The 17534-nt window shown below is 38.5% G+C and overlaps 1 protein-coding gene across 2 annotated transcripts in view; it reads left to right on the top strand.

The window, feature by feature from the left end:
* The first annotated feature begins 1960 nt into the window (after window positions 1–1960).
* The window catches only part of mn1b (MN1 proto-oncogene, transcriptional regulator b), a 65463-nt gene continuing 49889 nt past the window's right edge, over window positions 1961–17534 (top strand). For both annotated transcript variants that reach the window (XR_015491920.1, XM_087254370.1), the window contains exon 1: window positions 1961–6422. Coding sequence is in view for 1 of the 2 variants with exons in the window: in XM_087254370.1 (XP_087110496.1) it covers window positions 2996–6422 (3427 nt within the window). In the remaining variant the exon portion in view is untranslated. The remainder of the gene's footprint in view (window positions 6423–17534) is intronic.

Below are 17534 nucleotides of genomic sequence, written 5' to 3'. Positions count from 1 at the left end.
AATTAATTATTAGACCCATTTTTATAAAGCAACTGTGTTTTAATTTGCGTTAAGGGGAAAGTGATGCTGCTCGTGTTCACCTACATTTGGTAAAAAAAAAAAGAGAGATCTGACATGCATCGGGTGATTTATTGGTGCATAAACACGAGAGGACGAAAGTGTTTTCTGAACAGACACCAGATTTAACGATTTAATTGGTGATGTATATTAAATACAATAGGCTACTGGTTGATCTAAATCGTTAGCAGTCATGTGGTTGTTCTTTATTTCTTACTATATTAGGGTAAATCAAATGACTGCAATTTATAAACAATTATGGAAATTAAAAGCATTTTTTACGCACAGACGTGACAGTATCTGTTGGCTACACGTCATCCATTATTACTGTGAGTGTAAAGTAATGTAATGGGGGTTAACTTTATAGCCCTCGCATTTTGGTGCTGGACATTTTTTCTGTTTCAGATTTGATAGATAGATAGATAGATAGATAGATAGATAGATAGATAGATAGATAGATAGATAGATAGATAGATAGATAGATAGATAGATAGATAGATAGATAGATAGTGTTTTTGTCTGGCAGCAAACTAAATCGGAATCATTCCAAACGTAAACACAATTATGGTAATTGATCAATTAATCTGAATGAAAATGTTAATTCGCTGTTTGAAGTGCGCCAACAATGCAAACTCCGGGTGGTAATTACGCGGCGCCTTTGCGCTTTTGTTTAGCATTTGCATAGGGACGGGCTGCTAAGGCTGTCTTCAGAAAAACTTTTTTTTTTTCATGCAGGACAGCCTTCTGTTCGCATCTGGGTGTTTTTCGAAAAGTCAAAGTGTCAAAGCATGCCAAACCACTCACGGAGCTGTTTAAGATTTGGATTGTGAAAACGCGCAACAAACACATTGGCGGCACGTTTTGGCGACTGTGTTTTATAGATATAAAATGTAGGCATGCCATTAAAATTTAATATGAAACATGCAGTTTAGGCAGTTAAAATCTGTAAAATGTACTGATTGAGTAACGAGACTGAAATGTTGGTGTGCATTAACTAAATTTGCATATGCATAAACATTTGCATAAGGGTGAAGAAAATAAACAATGACACTTTAAATACTTTTCAAACAAAACAAGACTTTTTGCAAGACCTGGATAGTGCTCAGCAAATTTGAGTACACCGCCCACAAATCTCTCATTAAAATGAATATTTACTTTAGGAAGCTTTACAATATTATGTTTGTGCATATACATTAGATTGGTCAGTACTGAAGCTAAATCTGTAGCTAATCTAATAAAATAACTTAGAATAATGGTTCAAAATGTATATATACAATACAAAAATATTACATTTTTCTAAAATAGCAAGAATCAAGATTAAAAAAAATTATATATATATATATATATATATATATATATATATATATATATATATATATATATATATATATATATATGCAATTTTGTTGAAATGTTGTAGTTTGTAATATTTTTGCAATATTTTGCATGCATTTAAATGCATTATATTTCCATTTTTAAACTTGTTCTGTAACAAAAATATTATTTTAATAAATATATCTGTTCAATAAATCTGTTTTGTTTAAATGCACCAATATATAATACTCATAATCACTGAGAAATGGATAAAAATGTTCATTTTCAAAATGTGTACTGTCAAATGCGTTTTCTCTAAGTCTGTTTACTTTTCAAAACAAACTGTTATAGCAGTAAATGCATGGTACCACTTGTCATTATTGCCTGTTAAAAAAGGTGGCACTGAAAGGATTTATATATATAAAAAAAAAATATGTATAATATTTTTTAAGCACGTGAAATTCCTTTCTTGTAAAGCTAACGGACAAATCCTGGACCACCTTAACAGATCGTCCCTCCCTCGGCATGTGTGCCATTGGCTGCAGTCTGCAGCGGAGGACCCTGCTGAAATGCAAAACTTGTTGCTGGTGCTTGCGGTCTTTACGCGCAGTGCTGTGCGTCTCAGACATCAGTATGTGATCTATATGGCAATCGTTTCCAAACGCGAAAACTGGTGCTATTGGAAGAGACTTGCTCAGTTTGTAAGCGCTGGCTGTAATTTAATTTGCAGTCAAGCTTTTCGTTTGCGCGGAATATGAGAAGAACCGATGGGACTGTGTTGGCCAGCAGCAGCTCTATGGTGGCGGGCTTTGGATAACGCATGTGCTTCCTATCGCTCGGAGCTCCGGAGACGGGCGCACAAAGACGAGCACTCGGGGTCTACACTGGACTGTTTTCCCCATCTTTTTCCTCGGCTTCATCACTTGTGCAGTGCAGCCCGAGGGAACTATTTATTTTCAACTTATTGAGTTTGAAAGAATCCGTTTCTAAGAGAAAGTGGATACCAAAAATAGGCTGGGTTCGTGGATATGTTTGTGGAACGCTGGATAGTGTTGTGATGCGCGTTCTCAACGCATTCTTAAACAGAAAGAAACGTTTACCTCTGGACATTTGACAGTAAAGTGGAATAATAATCTCTGGAGAATAATGTGATGGAACGTGTTTTATATTAACTTTTCTATATATGTTATAGCATATTCTCAGTTGAGGGTATTTTTTGTGGTAAGGAAGATTTTTATCGTTTGGTTGAGCTTTTTTAATGTGCACATTTTTACTTAGTAAAATAAAAATAAAAACGAACATTTAATTTAATTTAGTACCTCTAAGAAAAACTGAAAAAACATGGAACTGATTATAAACTAGAACGCAAACTTTTTAGTTTATGTGAAGCATCTAACTAGTCTTAAAATATCAGATTCATTTAGAATATCACAGACTTTCCCAGTAACTAAAAATTATTATTAATTGTTTTTGATGGCGATATCACCTTTGAATTTCATCCATGTTTTTTACGTCTTTTTGTTGATGCTTCTTGAGTTTGCCAAAGTCAAAAAATAAAAGAGGCAGCAGACTCTGCAGTGGAGCCAGGCGAGCTGGCTGTCATGTGGGATTGATCGTGGGAAGTATGTTTGAGCTGGAACAGTTTGGGCCACAGATTAATAACAGAAATTTTGGCCACACAGAGAAAAACTTCAACAAGCCAAAAGTGAGCATGAACTCGCATTACAAGAGCCCAGGTTTTCATACTGGAGGCTCGCAGAATACAGCGGAGCCTGGTATGGGTCCACTTAATGAAACTCCTGTGATTGAGATGAACATTAACATGAGTAGAGGAGAACAGTATGGTGGATTTCAACGGGGACATTCAGAACTGCATACAGGGAATCTCCAACAGCAACCCTCCATGCATGGATTTTTTAACCCTCAACAGCCTCATAATCATTCACACGGACATCAGACACATCCACATCAACACTTTGGGGGAAACTTTGGACCTGAACCAGGATCCTCTTGTTTACACAGTGGAAGGGTGATGGGTTACAACAGCAGTATGGGACTCCAGCAAGGGTTCACAGAGGGTTTTGACTCGCTCTCTGAAGGACAGTCAGCAGATGGTGGCTTCTCTCAGCAGCAGCAAAGGACAAGCTCTATGTCGGATTTTCAGCACCATGGACCACCCAGTGGAAATCACCCTGTTCCAGCCCCGTGTCTCCCCTTGGACCAGTCACCTAATCGTGCCGCCTCCTTCCATGGCCTGTCTTCCTCATCCTCTTCATCAGAAAGTCACAATCTTGAGCCAAGGCGAATGCCGCCGCCAGCCGCTGTCGAAGGACTGGACTATAGCTTTCCTAACGAGCCCTCATCCAGACATTTTGACGTGCCTGTGTACTCCCCCTCTGAATCTGATTCTCAGCTTTCTCATTTTGGGACAGGGTGCCAGGTACCAGGGTCCAATTTTCCTGGAAACACAGGGTTGTCTCGCGCTCCTGGAATGCAGGGCATCGCTAAAGAGCACCCCCATGCCCCTCCTCAGCAGCAGCAGCCGTCAGCCCAGCACAGTGTGTTCTTTGAACGTTTTGGGGGTGGACGCAAAATACCAGTGGGGATAGAGCCTGGTGCCAGGCATCCTCTCATGCAACAGCAGCAGCCAGGCTTGATTGGACGACAGAACACTTGCCCACCATCTCTCCCACAACCCCCACTATCAGAGACAGCTTCTGCTAATGTCGGCATGCAGGAGGGTGGCGTCATGATGCCTGGCCAACATAATCAGTTTGAATACCCTATTCACAGACCAGAGAACAGACGGATACATAGTTATGGTGACCCCATCTTCAACATGCAGCAGCAGCCTCCCCCTCCTCAGCAGCCTCCCAACCAGAGGTTGCAACACTTTGATTCTCCTTATTTAAATATGGGTAAGAGGCCCAGGTTTGATTTCCCCAATGCCACTCATGGCAGGGAGAGCTGCGGCAGTTGGAACAGCGCTATGGAGAATAATCTCTCTCCAGCAGCCTACCCTGGCCTGCCTGGAGAGTTCACCCCTCCTGTGACGGATGGCTTCTCGACAGGCCCATCGCTGCAGCTAACCGGGTCTGAGCAACAATCGATGCAGCAGCAGCAAAATGCAGCAATGATGATCAAGCAGATGGCGTCTCGGAGCCAGCAGCAGAGGATGAGACAACCCAGTCTACAGCAGCTGGGTCACCACAATGATGTTTCTCAAGGGCCCCTGGGACCAGGGGGCCCAGTGGGAGGCATGCCTCAGTCGAGTTTTGAGAGAGAAAATGGTGGGAGGATGGTGAACTTTGATGGACGGAGTCCACACATGACTATGGAGAGCGGGTGGTTTCCTGGACCACATCCACCTGGGGAAATGCTAGGTCATCGCATGGGTTCAAGTGGTGAGATGGGGGATCGAGACATCCAGCAAAATGGTCCTGGAATGATGTTCAGAGCTGGTGTGAGTGGAATGGGCATGCAGGAGTCTATGAGGGTCCCTGGAGAGGGCCACGTGCAGCCTTTACTGTCTCCTAACATACACTCACAATTCAACAGTGGCATGGGAAGCCTCTCGCAGATGCAGTCTCCCAGTGCAGGTGTTGGATTGCCCAACACGCCATCAGAAAGACGCTCAAATGACTTTCCAGGACCACCCATGGGTGGTCCGTCCCAGTTTCAATACGGAGGCTCTAATCGACAGGGAGCCTCTCATAGTAACTCTCAAGGGGTGAACACCTCACCGGGGAGCTTTACATGCCAATCAGACTTTCCCACTAGCCAGCGTTCCTCAGTCAGCAAACTTGGGGGACTGTCTTTAGGGAATTTTAGCAAAACGAATGGCAAGGACAATGTTTTTGGACAGAGCTGCCTGGCAGCCCTCTCTACTGCCTGTCAGAACATGATTGCCAGCCTGGGGGCCCCTAACCTCAATGTGACATTCAACAAGAAGACTCAGGCAGAGGGGAAACGAAAGCTGAGTCAGACAGAACAAGACCTGAATAACAGTGCGGTTAATGGCACTGGGAATACTGGGACAGAATATTTCCCAAGCCTTACTGCCCCCCAAAATGGGCAAATGCCTCCTGCTGGAAATAGCAACGCTAAGCCACTGAGTCAAAATCAGACGGTGCAGGGGGAAGCCAGCGCCCTCTCCCCGAATTTCAACATGGACACTACCCCTTGCAGTGAGGGGAAGGCAGCAACAGGGAGTGGGAGAGGGAGAGGGAGGAGAAAAAGAGACAGTGGCCATGTGAGCCCTGGGATATTTTTCCCCTCTGAAAACAGTAACCCTGTTGTGAGTCCCAGCCAGCAGGTGTCCTCAGCAGAGAGAAGTACAGGCACACCTCACGAGAAGCCCCACACCTCTCCATCATGGGGAAAAGGGGGCGACCTGCTGCTGGGGGATCAATCTGACCTCATGTCATCTCTTGATAGTGGCATCCAGAGCGCATCCAAGTCTGAGGTCTGTTCGCCCCGCATGGATTTCACAGATGATGCGGTGGTCACACATTACAGCAATGAAGATGAAGTTTCATCAAGCTCAGATGCACAGTCCTCTGTGAAGCCTGGCTGCAGCCCTTTGTTAGGCTCGCCCAAAATGCCCAATGGACTAATGAGTGGGCAGAAAGGGCAAGGCCTCTCCAACCAAACTACCTCAACATCGGATGGCTTTGGTGGAGCAGGCCATCCGGGTACACCAGGCATGGAGCAAGTCCGCACACCCTCCAGCACCTCTGGCCAAGATGAAATTCACCCGCTAGAAATACTGCAGGCTCAGATTCAGCTTCAACGCCAGCAGTTCAGCATTTCAGAAGACCAGCCTTTAGCTGTGAATAATAACAAAAAAAGCAGTGAACTTGGAGACGGAGAGCTTGCCAGCTGTGGTCCAGATGCGGAGAAGAGCTCTGTGGGCACCATTGATCTTGACACACTCATGGCAGAGCAACATGCCACTTGGTATGTGCCCAGTGACAAGTGTCTGCTCGAGGATTCAGAGGAAGAGAAGTCTACGTGGGAGAAAAATAAAGCCCAAGCAACCATCAAAGAAGGTAAATGTTATTTTTTGTTCTACCAAATAAAAGCAGTGCATATTTTATAGTATTATATTATATTATTTTATATTATGTTATATTATATTATATTAATTATATTATATTATATTATATTATATTATATTATATTATATTATATTATATTATATTATATTATATTATAATATATTAAATTATATTATTTTATATTATATTATTTTATATTATGTTATATTATATTATATTATATTATTTTATATTATATTATATTATAATATTTTATATTATATTATTTTATATTATATTATATTGTATTATTTCATATTATATCATTTTATATTATATTATATTTTAAAATGTAACTTAAATTGTTTTCACTTTCTCTGTTTTGCGCGCATGGACAGTCATAAACTCATGTAGGCATACACACAAAGGACGCTCTCTTTTACATTGTGACACTTTAAGAAATAGCAATGATACTGTTACAATATTATTAGAAGGGAATGACACACAGTTCTTTATTCATTTTCAGATAGTAGGATTTATGTTGGCAATAATGTTAGAGGCTGTTTCAAAATAAATATTGCTAAATTTACTGAAAGAACAGATGACAGGTACTTGATGTAATGTATCATATAACATCGCTTTGAGGGAGAATAAACATTTCACAAATCACTAACAGCAAATGAATGATGGAGGCAGAACAAGATCTAACAATATTTCATGTGGATATTTATCTTCACACACTCTTCATTTACCATATTATTCTGGCATCTTGATATGGTTAACTTTTATTTCTTGCATAATAAGTACAATATTTATTATTATTATTATTATTATTATTATTATTATTATTATTATCATTATTATTATTATATTCATCTCTCAGCTGTCCTTTATTTTAAGTATAATCAGCATTTGTACAACCACTTTCAGATGCATTTAAAGGATCAGTACTGTAATTCCATACTTTAAATATGTGGATCTTTTGTTTACAAAATCAAATTAATGAATCAATTAATAATTAAACAAAATGCATTGACATTTTAATGTTTTTTCGAAACCTAAATATTAGAATGACTAATGTAAGTTGTAGCTTTGTAATAATAATAATAATAATAAGTAGAAGAAAAAGAATTTTTGTTATTATTGTTGTTGTTGTTGTTATTATTATTATTACTATATTAATCTCTCAGCTGTCTTGAGTTTTTTAGTATGATCACCATTTCTACAAACACTGACATTTTCAGATGTATTTGAATATTCAGAATTGTAATGCCATATATAAAAAATGTGGATCTTTTGCTTACAAAATAAGTTAATTAATCAATTAATAATAAAACGTGTTTATATTTAATGTATTTTTGAAACCTAAATATTAGAATTAATGTAGATTGTAGCTGTGTAGTAGTAATACTATTATTATTAATAATAATAATAACAACAACAATTATTTTTCTTCTTGTTGTTAGTATTATTATTTTATTATGAATAATAATATTGTTATTATTATTATGAATATTATATTACGCTCTCAGCTGTCTTCTGTTTTTGTTATGATCACCATTTCTACAAAAACTTTCAGATTCAGTATTTTATTGCCATATATAAAATATGTGGATGTTTTTGTTTACAAAATGAGTTAATTAATCAATTAATTATTAATGCATTTACATTTTAATGCAGTTTTGAAATCTAAATATTAGAACAACTAATGTAGGCTGTAGCTGCGTAATAATTATAATAAGAATAATAATAACAATTCTTCTTCTTGTTAGTATTATTTTATTATGAATAATAATAATAAATTATTACATCAAACGTCTTGGGTTATTTAATAAATTAATTGTAATGCATTTTTGAAACCTAAATATTAGAACAACTAATGTAGGTAATACTGTAGCTGGGAAATAATAAAAACAATAATAACAACAATTCTTCTTTTTCTTCTTATTATTATTTTCATAATCATTATAATTAATAAATTATTACGTTAAATGTCTTGGATTATTAGAATAGCTGCTTGTAGGTTACTATTTTGGCAAACACTTTGATGGATAAAATACTATTATATATTATATATTTTAAAGCTTTAACATTATAGTACTTTAAATAAAATATACACTTCTTTTGTTTACAAAAAAACATTCACCTATACATTTTAATTTATTTTTGAAACCTGAAGATTGTTATTTAATATATTAATAATATAATATAATTTTGCATAATTTGTTTATTATTGATAAAAATAATAACAATAGTCGACATCAATCTTCTTCAAATCATTATTATTACTATTATTTAATAAACCTTTTCTTCATATAGGTTATCTGAATATGATGGAAGATTTTATTTTATAATCATTTCTTAAATCAGATCTCTTGAAAGACCTGTTACGGCTAATAACAATAATTTCTCGCTCATTTACATGAAGCAGCGTAATTATGTCAAACGTGAGCTCATATATTTGATGTGTGTGTGTGTGTGTGTGTGTGTGTCCTTCGCTTGGCACTTGTCCTTTGGTTTAATCAGTGTATGAAACGGTAATTGTCTTTACTGAAAAGGCAGCGGGACGGACACGCATAATTGAATCTCCACAGCCGGGAGTGCGCTTTTCACACGTGTTAATAGTTCGCCCCCAGTGTGCATTATGTGCCCTTTGTTTGGGCTAACTGCAGGTGGGAGGGTGCGCAAGGGGGACTTTCAGAGGAGGCAAACCTTAAGTCAAGGTCCATTGTTTAACATTCAGTGTTGTCAAGTGCACCGTCCCCATCCCATGGTGCTCATTTTTCTGTAGCAAACGCATCCACAACACAGCCCAATGGATTTGTCGCGCATCTGTCTTGAACCAAATGCAAAACATTGTGTTTCTTAGCATTTTCCTCCTTTCTTTTCCCCCCACCGACTGTGCACTTCTCTCCTCATTTTGCAGTCTCCTTCTACCCCCCCTTTTTTTCTCTCTCTCTCTCTCTCCTCTCTTCCTCGCATTCAACCCCCGGAGCTGTAAACGCGCGTTTCGCTGGTGCAATCGATAGCTAGTTAGCACAAATCACCAGCCTTGACAGATTTTCATTTGAGTGGCGTAGACAGCAGAGATGAGAGAAGGGTTACAAAGTGTTTGCGGCTCGTGAAATTGCATGGGATTCATTGCACGCTGACACACAAGGGGACTGTTAGACTCTATAAGACGTTCGTTCACATCGTCATTTTTTTACAGGCCTTTATAACACTTCAATCTCAAAGTGCAGGAATGCGTCTAGTCGTTTTAATTAGGTGACTAAGTACGTTGATAATATGGATTTATGGGATGCTTTAATTCATTTTACAAGTCTCCTGATCATTTAAGTGGCCATGAAATGAACTCCTAAAATTGTGTTGTGAACCAAGCTAGCAGATACGACCAACGTTTTTTCTTGATTTAACATAAGGTATAATCATAGTCATGTATTGCACATCCATGATGTAAATCTCCCGTTACACTAAATCCCAAAGGTGCTCTATTGGATTGAGATCTGGTGATGTGGAGGCCATTTGAGTACAGTGAACTCACTGTCATGTTCAAGAAACCAGTCGGCACATTCTGACCCTAGCATCCTGAAGTCGCCAACCCAGGCTCATTCTGAAAACGTAGTCCAGCGGATGTTTCTGGAGACCGCGAAAAACGTCCCGGCAGGTACGTATTTGTGCAGTTTTTGTTTTCGCGAATCCGCAAGAGGCCGCTGTGTGCGCTTTTTCGTATCTCAAACGTCTCTCGCGAGTGCCGTTCTAGCCCGCGCTGTTCTCGCGTCAACCCACCAGAGGCCGCTGTCTGACTGACCGAATGATTGACTGCGCAAGCGGCCAATCAGCTGACCCACCCTCCTCCTTCCGTGAACCCAACCAGTTTTACCAATTGACCCGCCCGCCCGCTTACTTCCCTAAACCCGAGCAACAAGTTAGAAAAGCCGTCTAGAAAAAGAAAAGCCCTCGTCTGTTTTTTTTTTTTTTTTTAACCACTTTTTCGGATTTCACCACGTTCTCACCCTGTTATGAACTCGTTTGCTTTATTTTTTGGATTCTGTTTTTGTCTTACCTGATTTCTGGAACCGCTCTTCCCCGGACTCGAACCCGGACGCCTTTGCGAACTCCTCCTCTCTGCATCTGAAGCCCACCGACGCACACGATGAGCTGACCGAACAAACTGATTGCGGCGGGAAAGCCCTCCACACGGAGGTAAGCGGTCAGCCGGCAAGCGTAAAAGGGAACGACGTCACACCACCCCGTAGCGTTCGCTTAAAAAAAAATGATATGCAGCCATATGTACCTCCCGGGACGTATTTCGCGGTCTCCAGAAACGTCCACGGGACTACGTTTTCAGAATGAGCTTGGGTTGGAAGTCGCAGCAGAATTCGAGACTCCTCAGACCAGGCAACGTTTTTCTAATCTTCTATTTTTTCTTGATGTAAAATAAGGTATAATCATAGTCATGTATTGCACATCCATAATGTGAATCTCCCATTTCACCACATCCCAAAGGTGCTCTATTGAATTGAGATCCGGTGACTGTAGAGGCCATTTCTGTAAAGTGAACTCAGTCATGTTCAAGAAACCAGTCTGCAAATTCTGACCCTAGTATCCCGAAGTTGCAGCAGAAATTGAGACTCCTCAAAGCAGGCAACGTTTTTCCCGTCTTCTATTGTCCAGGTTTAGTGAGCCTGTGTGAATTGCAGCCTCAGTTTCCTGTTCTCGTTCCCGTATGTTCACATCGCCCTTTTTATTTTATTTTGCAGCCTTTTTAACACTTCAATCTCATGCGTCTAGTTGTTTTAATTAGGTGACTAAGTACGTCGTTAATATGGATTTATGGGATGCTGTAACTCATTTTACAAGTCTCCTGATCATTTAAGAGGCCATGAAATGAACTCTTAAAATTGTGTTTGCCTGATTTTGGTGAGCCTGTGCGAATTGTAGCTTCAGTTTCCTGTTCTTGTTTCCATTCGCTCACATTGTCATTTTTTATTTTTATTTTACAGGCCTTTATAACACTTCAATCCCAAAGTGTAGGAATGCTTCTAGTCGTTTTAATTAGGTGACTAAGTACTTTGATAATATGGATTTATGGGATGCTGTAATTCATTTTACGAGTCTCCTGATCATTCAAGAGCCCATGAAATGAACTTAAAATAAAGATGTGTAGTTGTGAAGCAATATAGCAGATACGACCAAAGTTTTTTCTTGATGTAAAATAAGGTATAATCATAGTCATCTATTGCACATCCATTATGTGAATCTCCCGTTTCACCACATCCTAAAGGTGCTCTATTGGATTAATATCTGGTGATGTGGAGGCCATTTGAGTACAGTGAACTCATTGTCATGTTCAAGAAACCAGTCGGCAAATTCTGACCCTACCTTCTGAACGTTGCAGTAGAAATCAAGACTCCTCAGAGCAGGCAACGTTTTTCCAATTGTCTATTGTCCAATTTTGGTGAGCCTGTGCGAATTGTAGCCGCAGTTTCCAGTTCTCGTTCGTTAACATCGTCATTTTTGTTTTATTTAACAGGCCTTTATAACATTTCAATCTCAAATTGTAGGAATGCATCTAGTCATTTTAATTAGGTCACTAAGTACATTGTAAATATGGATTTATGGGATGTGGTAATTTATTTTACGAGTCTCCTGGTCATTTAAGAGGCCATGAAATGAACTCCTGAACTAAAAATGTGTAGATGTGAACCAATTTAGCAGATACGTCCAAAGTTTTTTCTTGATGTACCCTAGGTATAATTAGTCATGTATTTAATAATTAAATGAGGAAACATTTTTCTGTATAAGAGTGAATCTGTTAGCTCAGAATGTAACATGTACGAATATATCTAATTAAAAACTATATATTTATATTTTTGACAATACATTATATTTTATGAAAATATACAGTGCTCAGCATTATTTAGTGCACCCCATTTTGAAAATAAATATTTGTATCCATTTCTCAGTCAATATAGGCAATGTATTTTGGTGCATTTAAACAAAACTGATTTATGAAACAGATATATTTATTAAAATAATAGTTTAGTTACCAAACATATTTAGAAATTGATTCTAGCAAAATATTGCAAAAATAAATTACAACCTACAAAATTTCAGGCAAAAGGCTTAACTAGGTGGATTAGGTTAATCAGGCGGGTTAGGGTAACTAGGCGAGTTATTGTACAACAATTTTTTTGTCTTGTAGACTATCAAAAAAATATGGATTAAAGGGGCTAATAATATTGACCTTAAAATGTTTTCAAAAAAAGGAAAAACTTCTTTTATTCTAGCCAAAATAAAACAAATAAGACTTTCTCCAGAAGAAAAAATATCATCAGACATACTGTGAAAATTTCATTGCTCTGTTAAACATCATTTGAGAAATATAAAAATCAAAAAGGAGGCTAATAATTCTGACTTCAAGTGTATATACGACCACTATAATATATTTGTGGTTGTATTTATTTCAACTGCTTATAACAGAATGTATTGGATGTACAGCCAGTGTTATGGTGTCAAGAGACATATACATTAGGATGGCAGTAGAGCTCTTCTGCAGCCAGTGTGAACAGGCATTCATAGTTTTGGCTTTGGTTGTGATCAGTCATTATACAGAAGGAGCTGCACTGGTTTTTCCTCAGCCCCTAGAGTGTGCGTAAATGTGTGTGTCTGTAAATGGTGTTAATGACCCCCACTGGACTCTTTAAGGACATGATAAATGACAGAGTGGCTCAGGATAGGTTTATTATCCCTGTCACAGATCCTGACCATATTTCTGCATTATGCAACAATTAATAATTAATAAATATCTGTTCGATACTAAGGAAATAGGTGACGCAATGGCGCAGTAGGTAGTGCTGTCGCCTGACAGCAAGAAGGTCACTAGTTCGAGCCTCGGCTGGGTCAGTTGGGGTTTCTGTGTGGAGTTTGCATGTTCTCCTTTCGTTCTCGTGGGTTTCCTCCGGGTGCTCATGTCAGCTAGTGTGTGCTGTGCAGGTAAATCTCACTCCTCTGACCTCTAAAGGTGCTCTAGCGACAGACGCTAGAGGCCAGAGGCCTCCTTGGTAGAGCAACCGACTTTCATGCGGAAGGTCGCCGGTTCGATACCAGCTCAGAGCGGGTTGGGTAGCATAGGACCTGCAGGGTTACGTTGGTGCCGTGACCCAGATGGGAGTGAGGTTTAGGGGGGTGAGTGTAACAGAGGCCAGCTAGTGTATGCTGTGCAGGTAAACCTCACTCCTCTGACCTCTAAAGGTGCTCTAGCGACAGATGCTAGAGGCCATGGTCTTTAGCCTCCTTGGTAGAGCAACCGACTCCCATACGGAAGGTCACCGGTTCGATACCAGCTCGGAGCGGGTTGGGTGGCGTAGAACGGGGTTACACTCAGGTGCTTCAAAGACATGTGGTACACGTGAATTGGGTAGGCTAAATTGTCCGTAGTGTATGAGTGTGAGTGAGTGTATATGGATGTTTCCCAGAGATGGGTTGCAGCTGGAAGGGCATCCGCTGCATAAAATGTGCTGGATAGGTTGGCGGTTCATTCCGCTGTGGCGACCTCAGATTAATAAAGGGACTAAGCCGAAAAGAAAATGAATAAATTAATGACTAAGGTAATAATGTCAAAGGGTTGAGCTTCTTATATATCCAGGAGCTTTAATATATTGATAGAGAGTATTGGTGGCTCAGTGGTTAGCACTGTGGCCACACATTAAAGAAGGCCGCTAGTTCTAGTCCTGGCCGGACCAGTTGGCATTTCTGTGTGGAGTTTGCATATTCTCTCCGAGTTAGCGTGGGTTTCCTCTGGGTGCTCCGGTTTCCCCTACAGTCCAAACAAATGTGCTAAAGGTGAGTTGAATAAGCTAAATTGCCCGTGGTGTATGTGTGAATGCGAGAGTGTATGGGTGTTTCCCAGTTCTGAGGTGCAGCTGGAAGGTTATCCGCTGCATAAAACATATGCTGGAATAGTTGGTGGTTGATTCTGCTGTGATGACCCGTGATAAATAAGGGACTAAGCTGAAGGAAAATGAATGAATGAATGAACTTCTGTAAACAAAGGCCAAATGGGGGATTTTTTTAACTTTTGACACGATACAGCATTACACTTTACTGATACTGACAAGTTTTTATTTTTTTATTTCCCTGCCTTGAATTTTCGTTTTTTCATTCCATTCCCGACACCCAAAACAAAGCTGTGATTCACATTTGGTGTAAAATAGAAAAACAGCTGAGGGCAAACCCACGCTCTCATTCTGTCACCAGCTTGCTTCTTATTGACTTCCTCTATATGTATTCTCCAATTCCCCCATCGTTTTATCAGCATGTTAGCTCTAAGTTTGATTTATAATATACTTTATTCTGTAACACTTTAGTTTAGGTGCCAATTCTCATAATTAATATTGGCTTATTACCTGCCTATTATTAAGATATTATATGTTTATTAGTGCATACAGTTGAAGTCAAAACAGTAGTGCATACAGGTGTTGTTTTTTTTTAGATTTCCCAAGTGATGTTTAACAGATTTAGGAATTTTACACAGTATTTTCTATAATATTTTTTCTTCTGGAGAAAGTCTTATTTGTTTTATGTCAGCTAGAATAAAAGCAGTTTTAAATTTTTTTAAAACATCCTTTCTTTTCTTCAAATTTAAGGCAGAAAAATATCAATAAGGAAGAATGACTTGATATTCATTTTATAAACGTTTGCTTTAGTTGGTTTTTAAAGCTTTTACGTCATACATTTTCATTTTAAATTGTGTTTTACAAATAGTTTGCGTTGCTCCTGTGAATTTCTCCCTTGCGTTTTAACTGTATGTCTCAAAATGATTGGGATTTATTGGCACCTAGGGGTGCAGATTGTTGTCTGGCAGTCATAAATCATTTTGGAGGGAAAAAATAGGGTTTGAGGTGCTTTTAGAAGAAAGAAAGTGGTCCTTTATGTGACCCTTATGTTGATCTGTTTAATCAGAGTTCATAGGCTAATTGTACATTAGCAAGGCTGTATTCTGCATCATTAATAATTTAAATATGCAGTGCTGGTAAATCGCAGAAAGTAATAATAAAGCTAATCAGTTAGCATACTCGTGTAATGATTAATTAGGAATATGCATGATTGTTTAATGAGGTGGCACGGTGGCTCAGTGGTTAGCACTGTCGCCTCACAGCTGGAACAGTGTGTATTTCTGTGTGGAGTTTGCATGTTCTCCTCGTGTTGGCATGGGTTTCCTCCGGGTACTCCATTTTCCTCCACAGTTCAAAGACAAAATTGGCCCTAGTGTTTGAGTATGTATTGGTGTTTCCTAGTATTGTGTTGTGGCTGAAAAGGCATTCGCTGTGTAAAGCATATGCTGGATAAGTTGGCGGTTCATTCCGCTGTGGTGACCATTTATGAATAAAGGGACTAAGCTAAAGGAAATAACGGTCTATTAAATAATGCATTTAATAATGCGAACAAACAATGAATGATTTAGTAACAAAACATTAGTAAATGTGGAACTATGATTAAGTAGTTAATCCTGTATACGATTGTTCATTCTTAGTTCGTGTTAGCAAACACATGAACTAATAAACCATTATTTTAAAGCGTTACCCATCGTTACTTTAATTGTAAATCAAATAAAGGTTACATTTTAGTTTAAATAACAATTCACATTATGCACAACTGGCTTATTACCAGCCAGTTATAAAGATATGAACTGTTTAATAGCACTTATAAAGTAGGATCTTATTTTACATCAATTATCCAATACCTAAACTACCGTACTAACTATTAAAAAGCAGCAAATTAAAAGAAAACTGTTGTAAAAACCTTTTTAGAGATTTCAAAACATCAGCACTAACTGGTAAATACACCAACAAGTCTCCAAAATGTTGATGTAACTGCAATAAAGCTAGCCATTATCATATAGTTTAGGAATGTTTGTATATTCAAGAATGTTGAAAAGAAATACAGGAGGCTCTTGAACATATATTTGACTTAGATATACCTCTAGAAACCAAGTTGTTACATTTTGGCTGTGTGGATCCAGATACAATAAAGGCAGACAATAAATACCTGATGCGTGCTCTCATGTCTGCCAGTAAAAAAGCAATCACACGCAAATGGCTACACCTGTCAACATTGGGATGTGACAAAAAGGATATGCCCACCATAATAAGGGATTCCTCCGACGACCCCTTAAAAAATCCCTAAATTGCTAAATATGTTCATTTGGAGCTGTTTTATTGTAAATAAATAGTTAAATGGTCAGTAATATGTTTTATTATTATTATTTACAAAAGAAAAAAAATAGTACATTAGCAGCAAATAATGTACATTAGCAAACAGCTAATTAAAATTAATAGCTATTAGAATGAAATACAATCAAGCTATCAAATCTCATTAGCCGTTTCTTCACTGTATAACTTACACATTCTGATTAAAGAGCAAAGAATGAATCTTATTTAGATTTGTTTGTTTGATTACATTTAATAAGAGGTGTCACTCCAAAAATGCACACACTATTATAATAAAAGCATTCGACTGCTTTCCTAACTTTAGGCTCATCTAGGATGAAATTATTTGTGTTTGAAAACAACTCCAACAAGATCGATATCTTAAGATGTAAGATTATTATTAATTATATGTATGTCTGTTTAAACACGCACCTAAAACTCGCTCCGCTTCAAATCTCGTCTACAGAGTCCTTTTGTGAAACAGCATCTATTTATCAATATGGAGCGTATCAGCTGACAGTCACACATTGCTATATGACTGTTTTGAGGATTGCATATGAAGGGGAGATGTAATCTGTAAAGAAAGGAAATCCTGCCGTTTTTATATTTATTATAAAGTGTTTTCGTGCCTAAACAAAGCGAAAGCACAGAACAGACTCACATTTAAAGGGCCATGAAAACCCCTTGTTTCAGCAGGGTGTTTTCACACCTCTACTTTGGAAAAAGTCAGAAAAGTGGGCGTGTCCAGCTCTGTTTAGGGGGGAGTGTCGGAGGAAGAAAAGTGGGAGAGTGTGAGAGTGTCTATTTGGGCACGCGTGAGTTTCAGAGTCAAAATACACACACACACACACAGGAGAAAGTGATGGTGTTTCACCTACATGGACATCTGTAGTCGAATTATTTGCCAAAT

The sequence above is a fragment of the Danio rerio genome, chromosome 5, assembly GCF_052040795.2.
Source record: "Danio rerio strain M-AB ecotype USA chromosome 5, GRCz13ab, whole genome shotgun sequence".
Classification (NCBI taxonomy): domain Eukaryota; kingdom Metazoa; phylum Chordata; class Actinopteri; order Cypriniformes; family Danionidae; genus Danio; species Danio rerio.
Note: the sequence above shows the minus strand (reverse complement) of the source record. Positions and strands in the feature narration are given on the sequence as shown.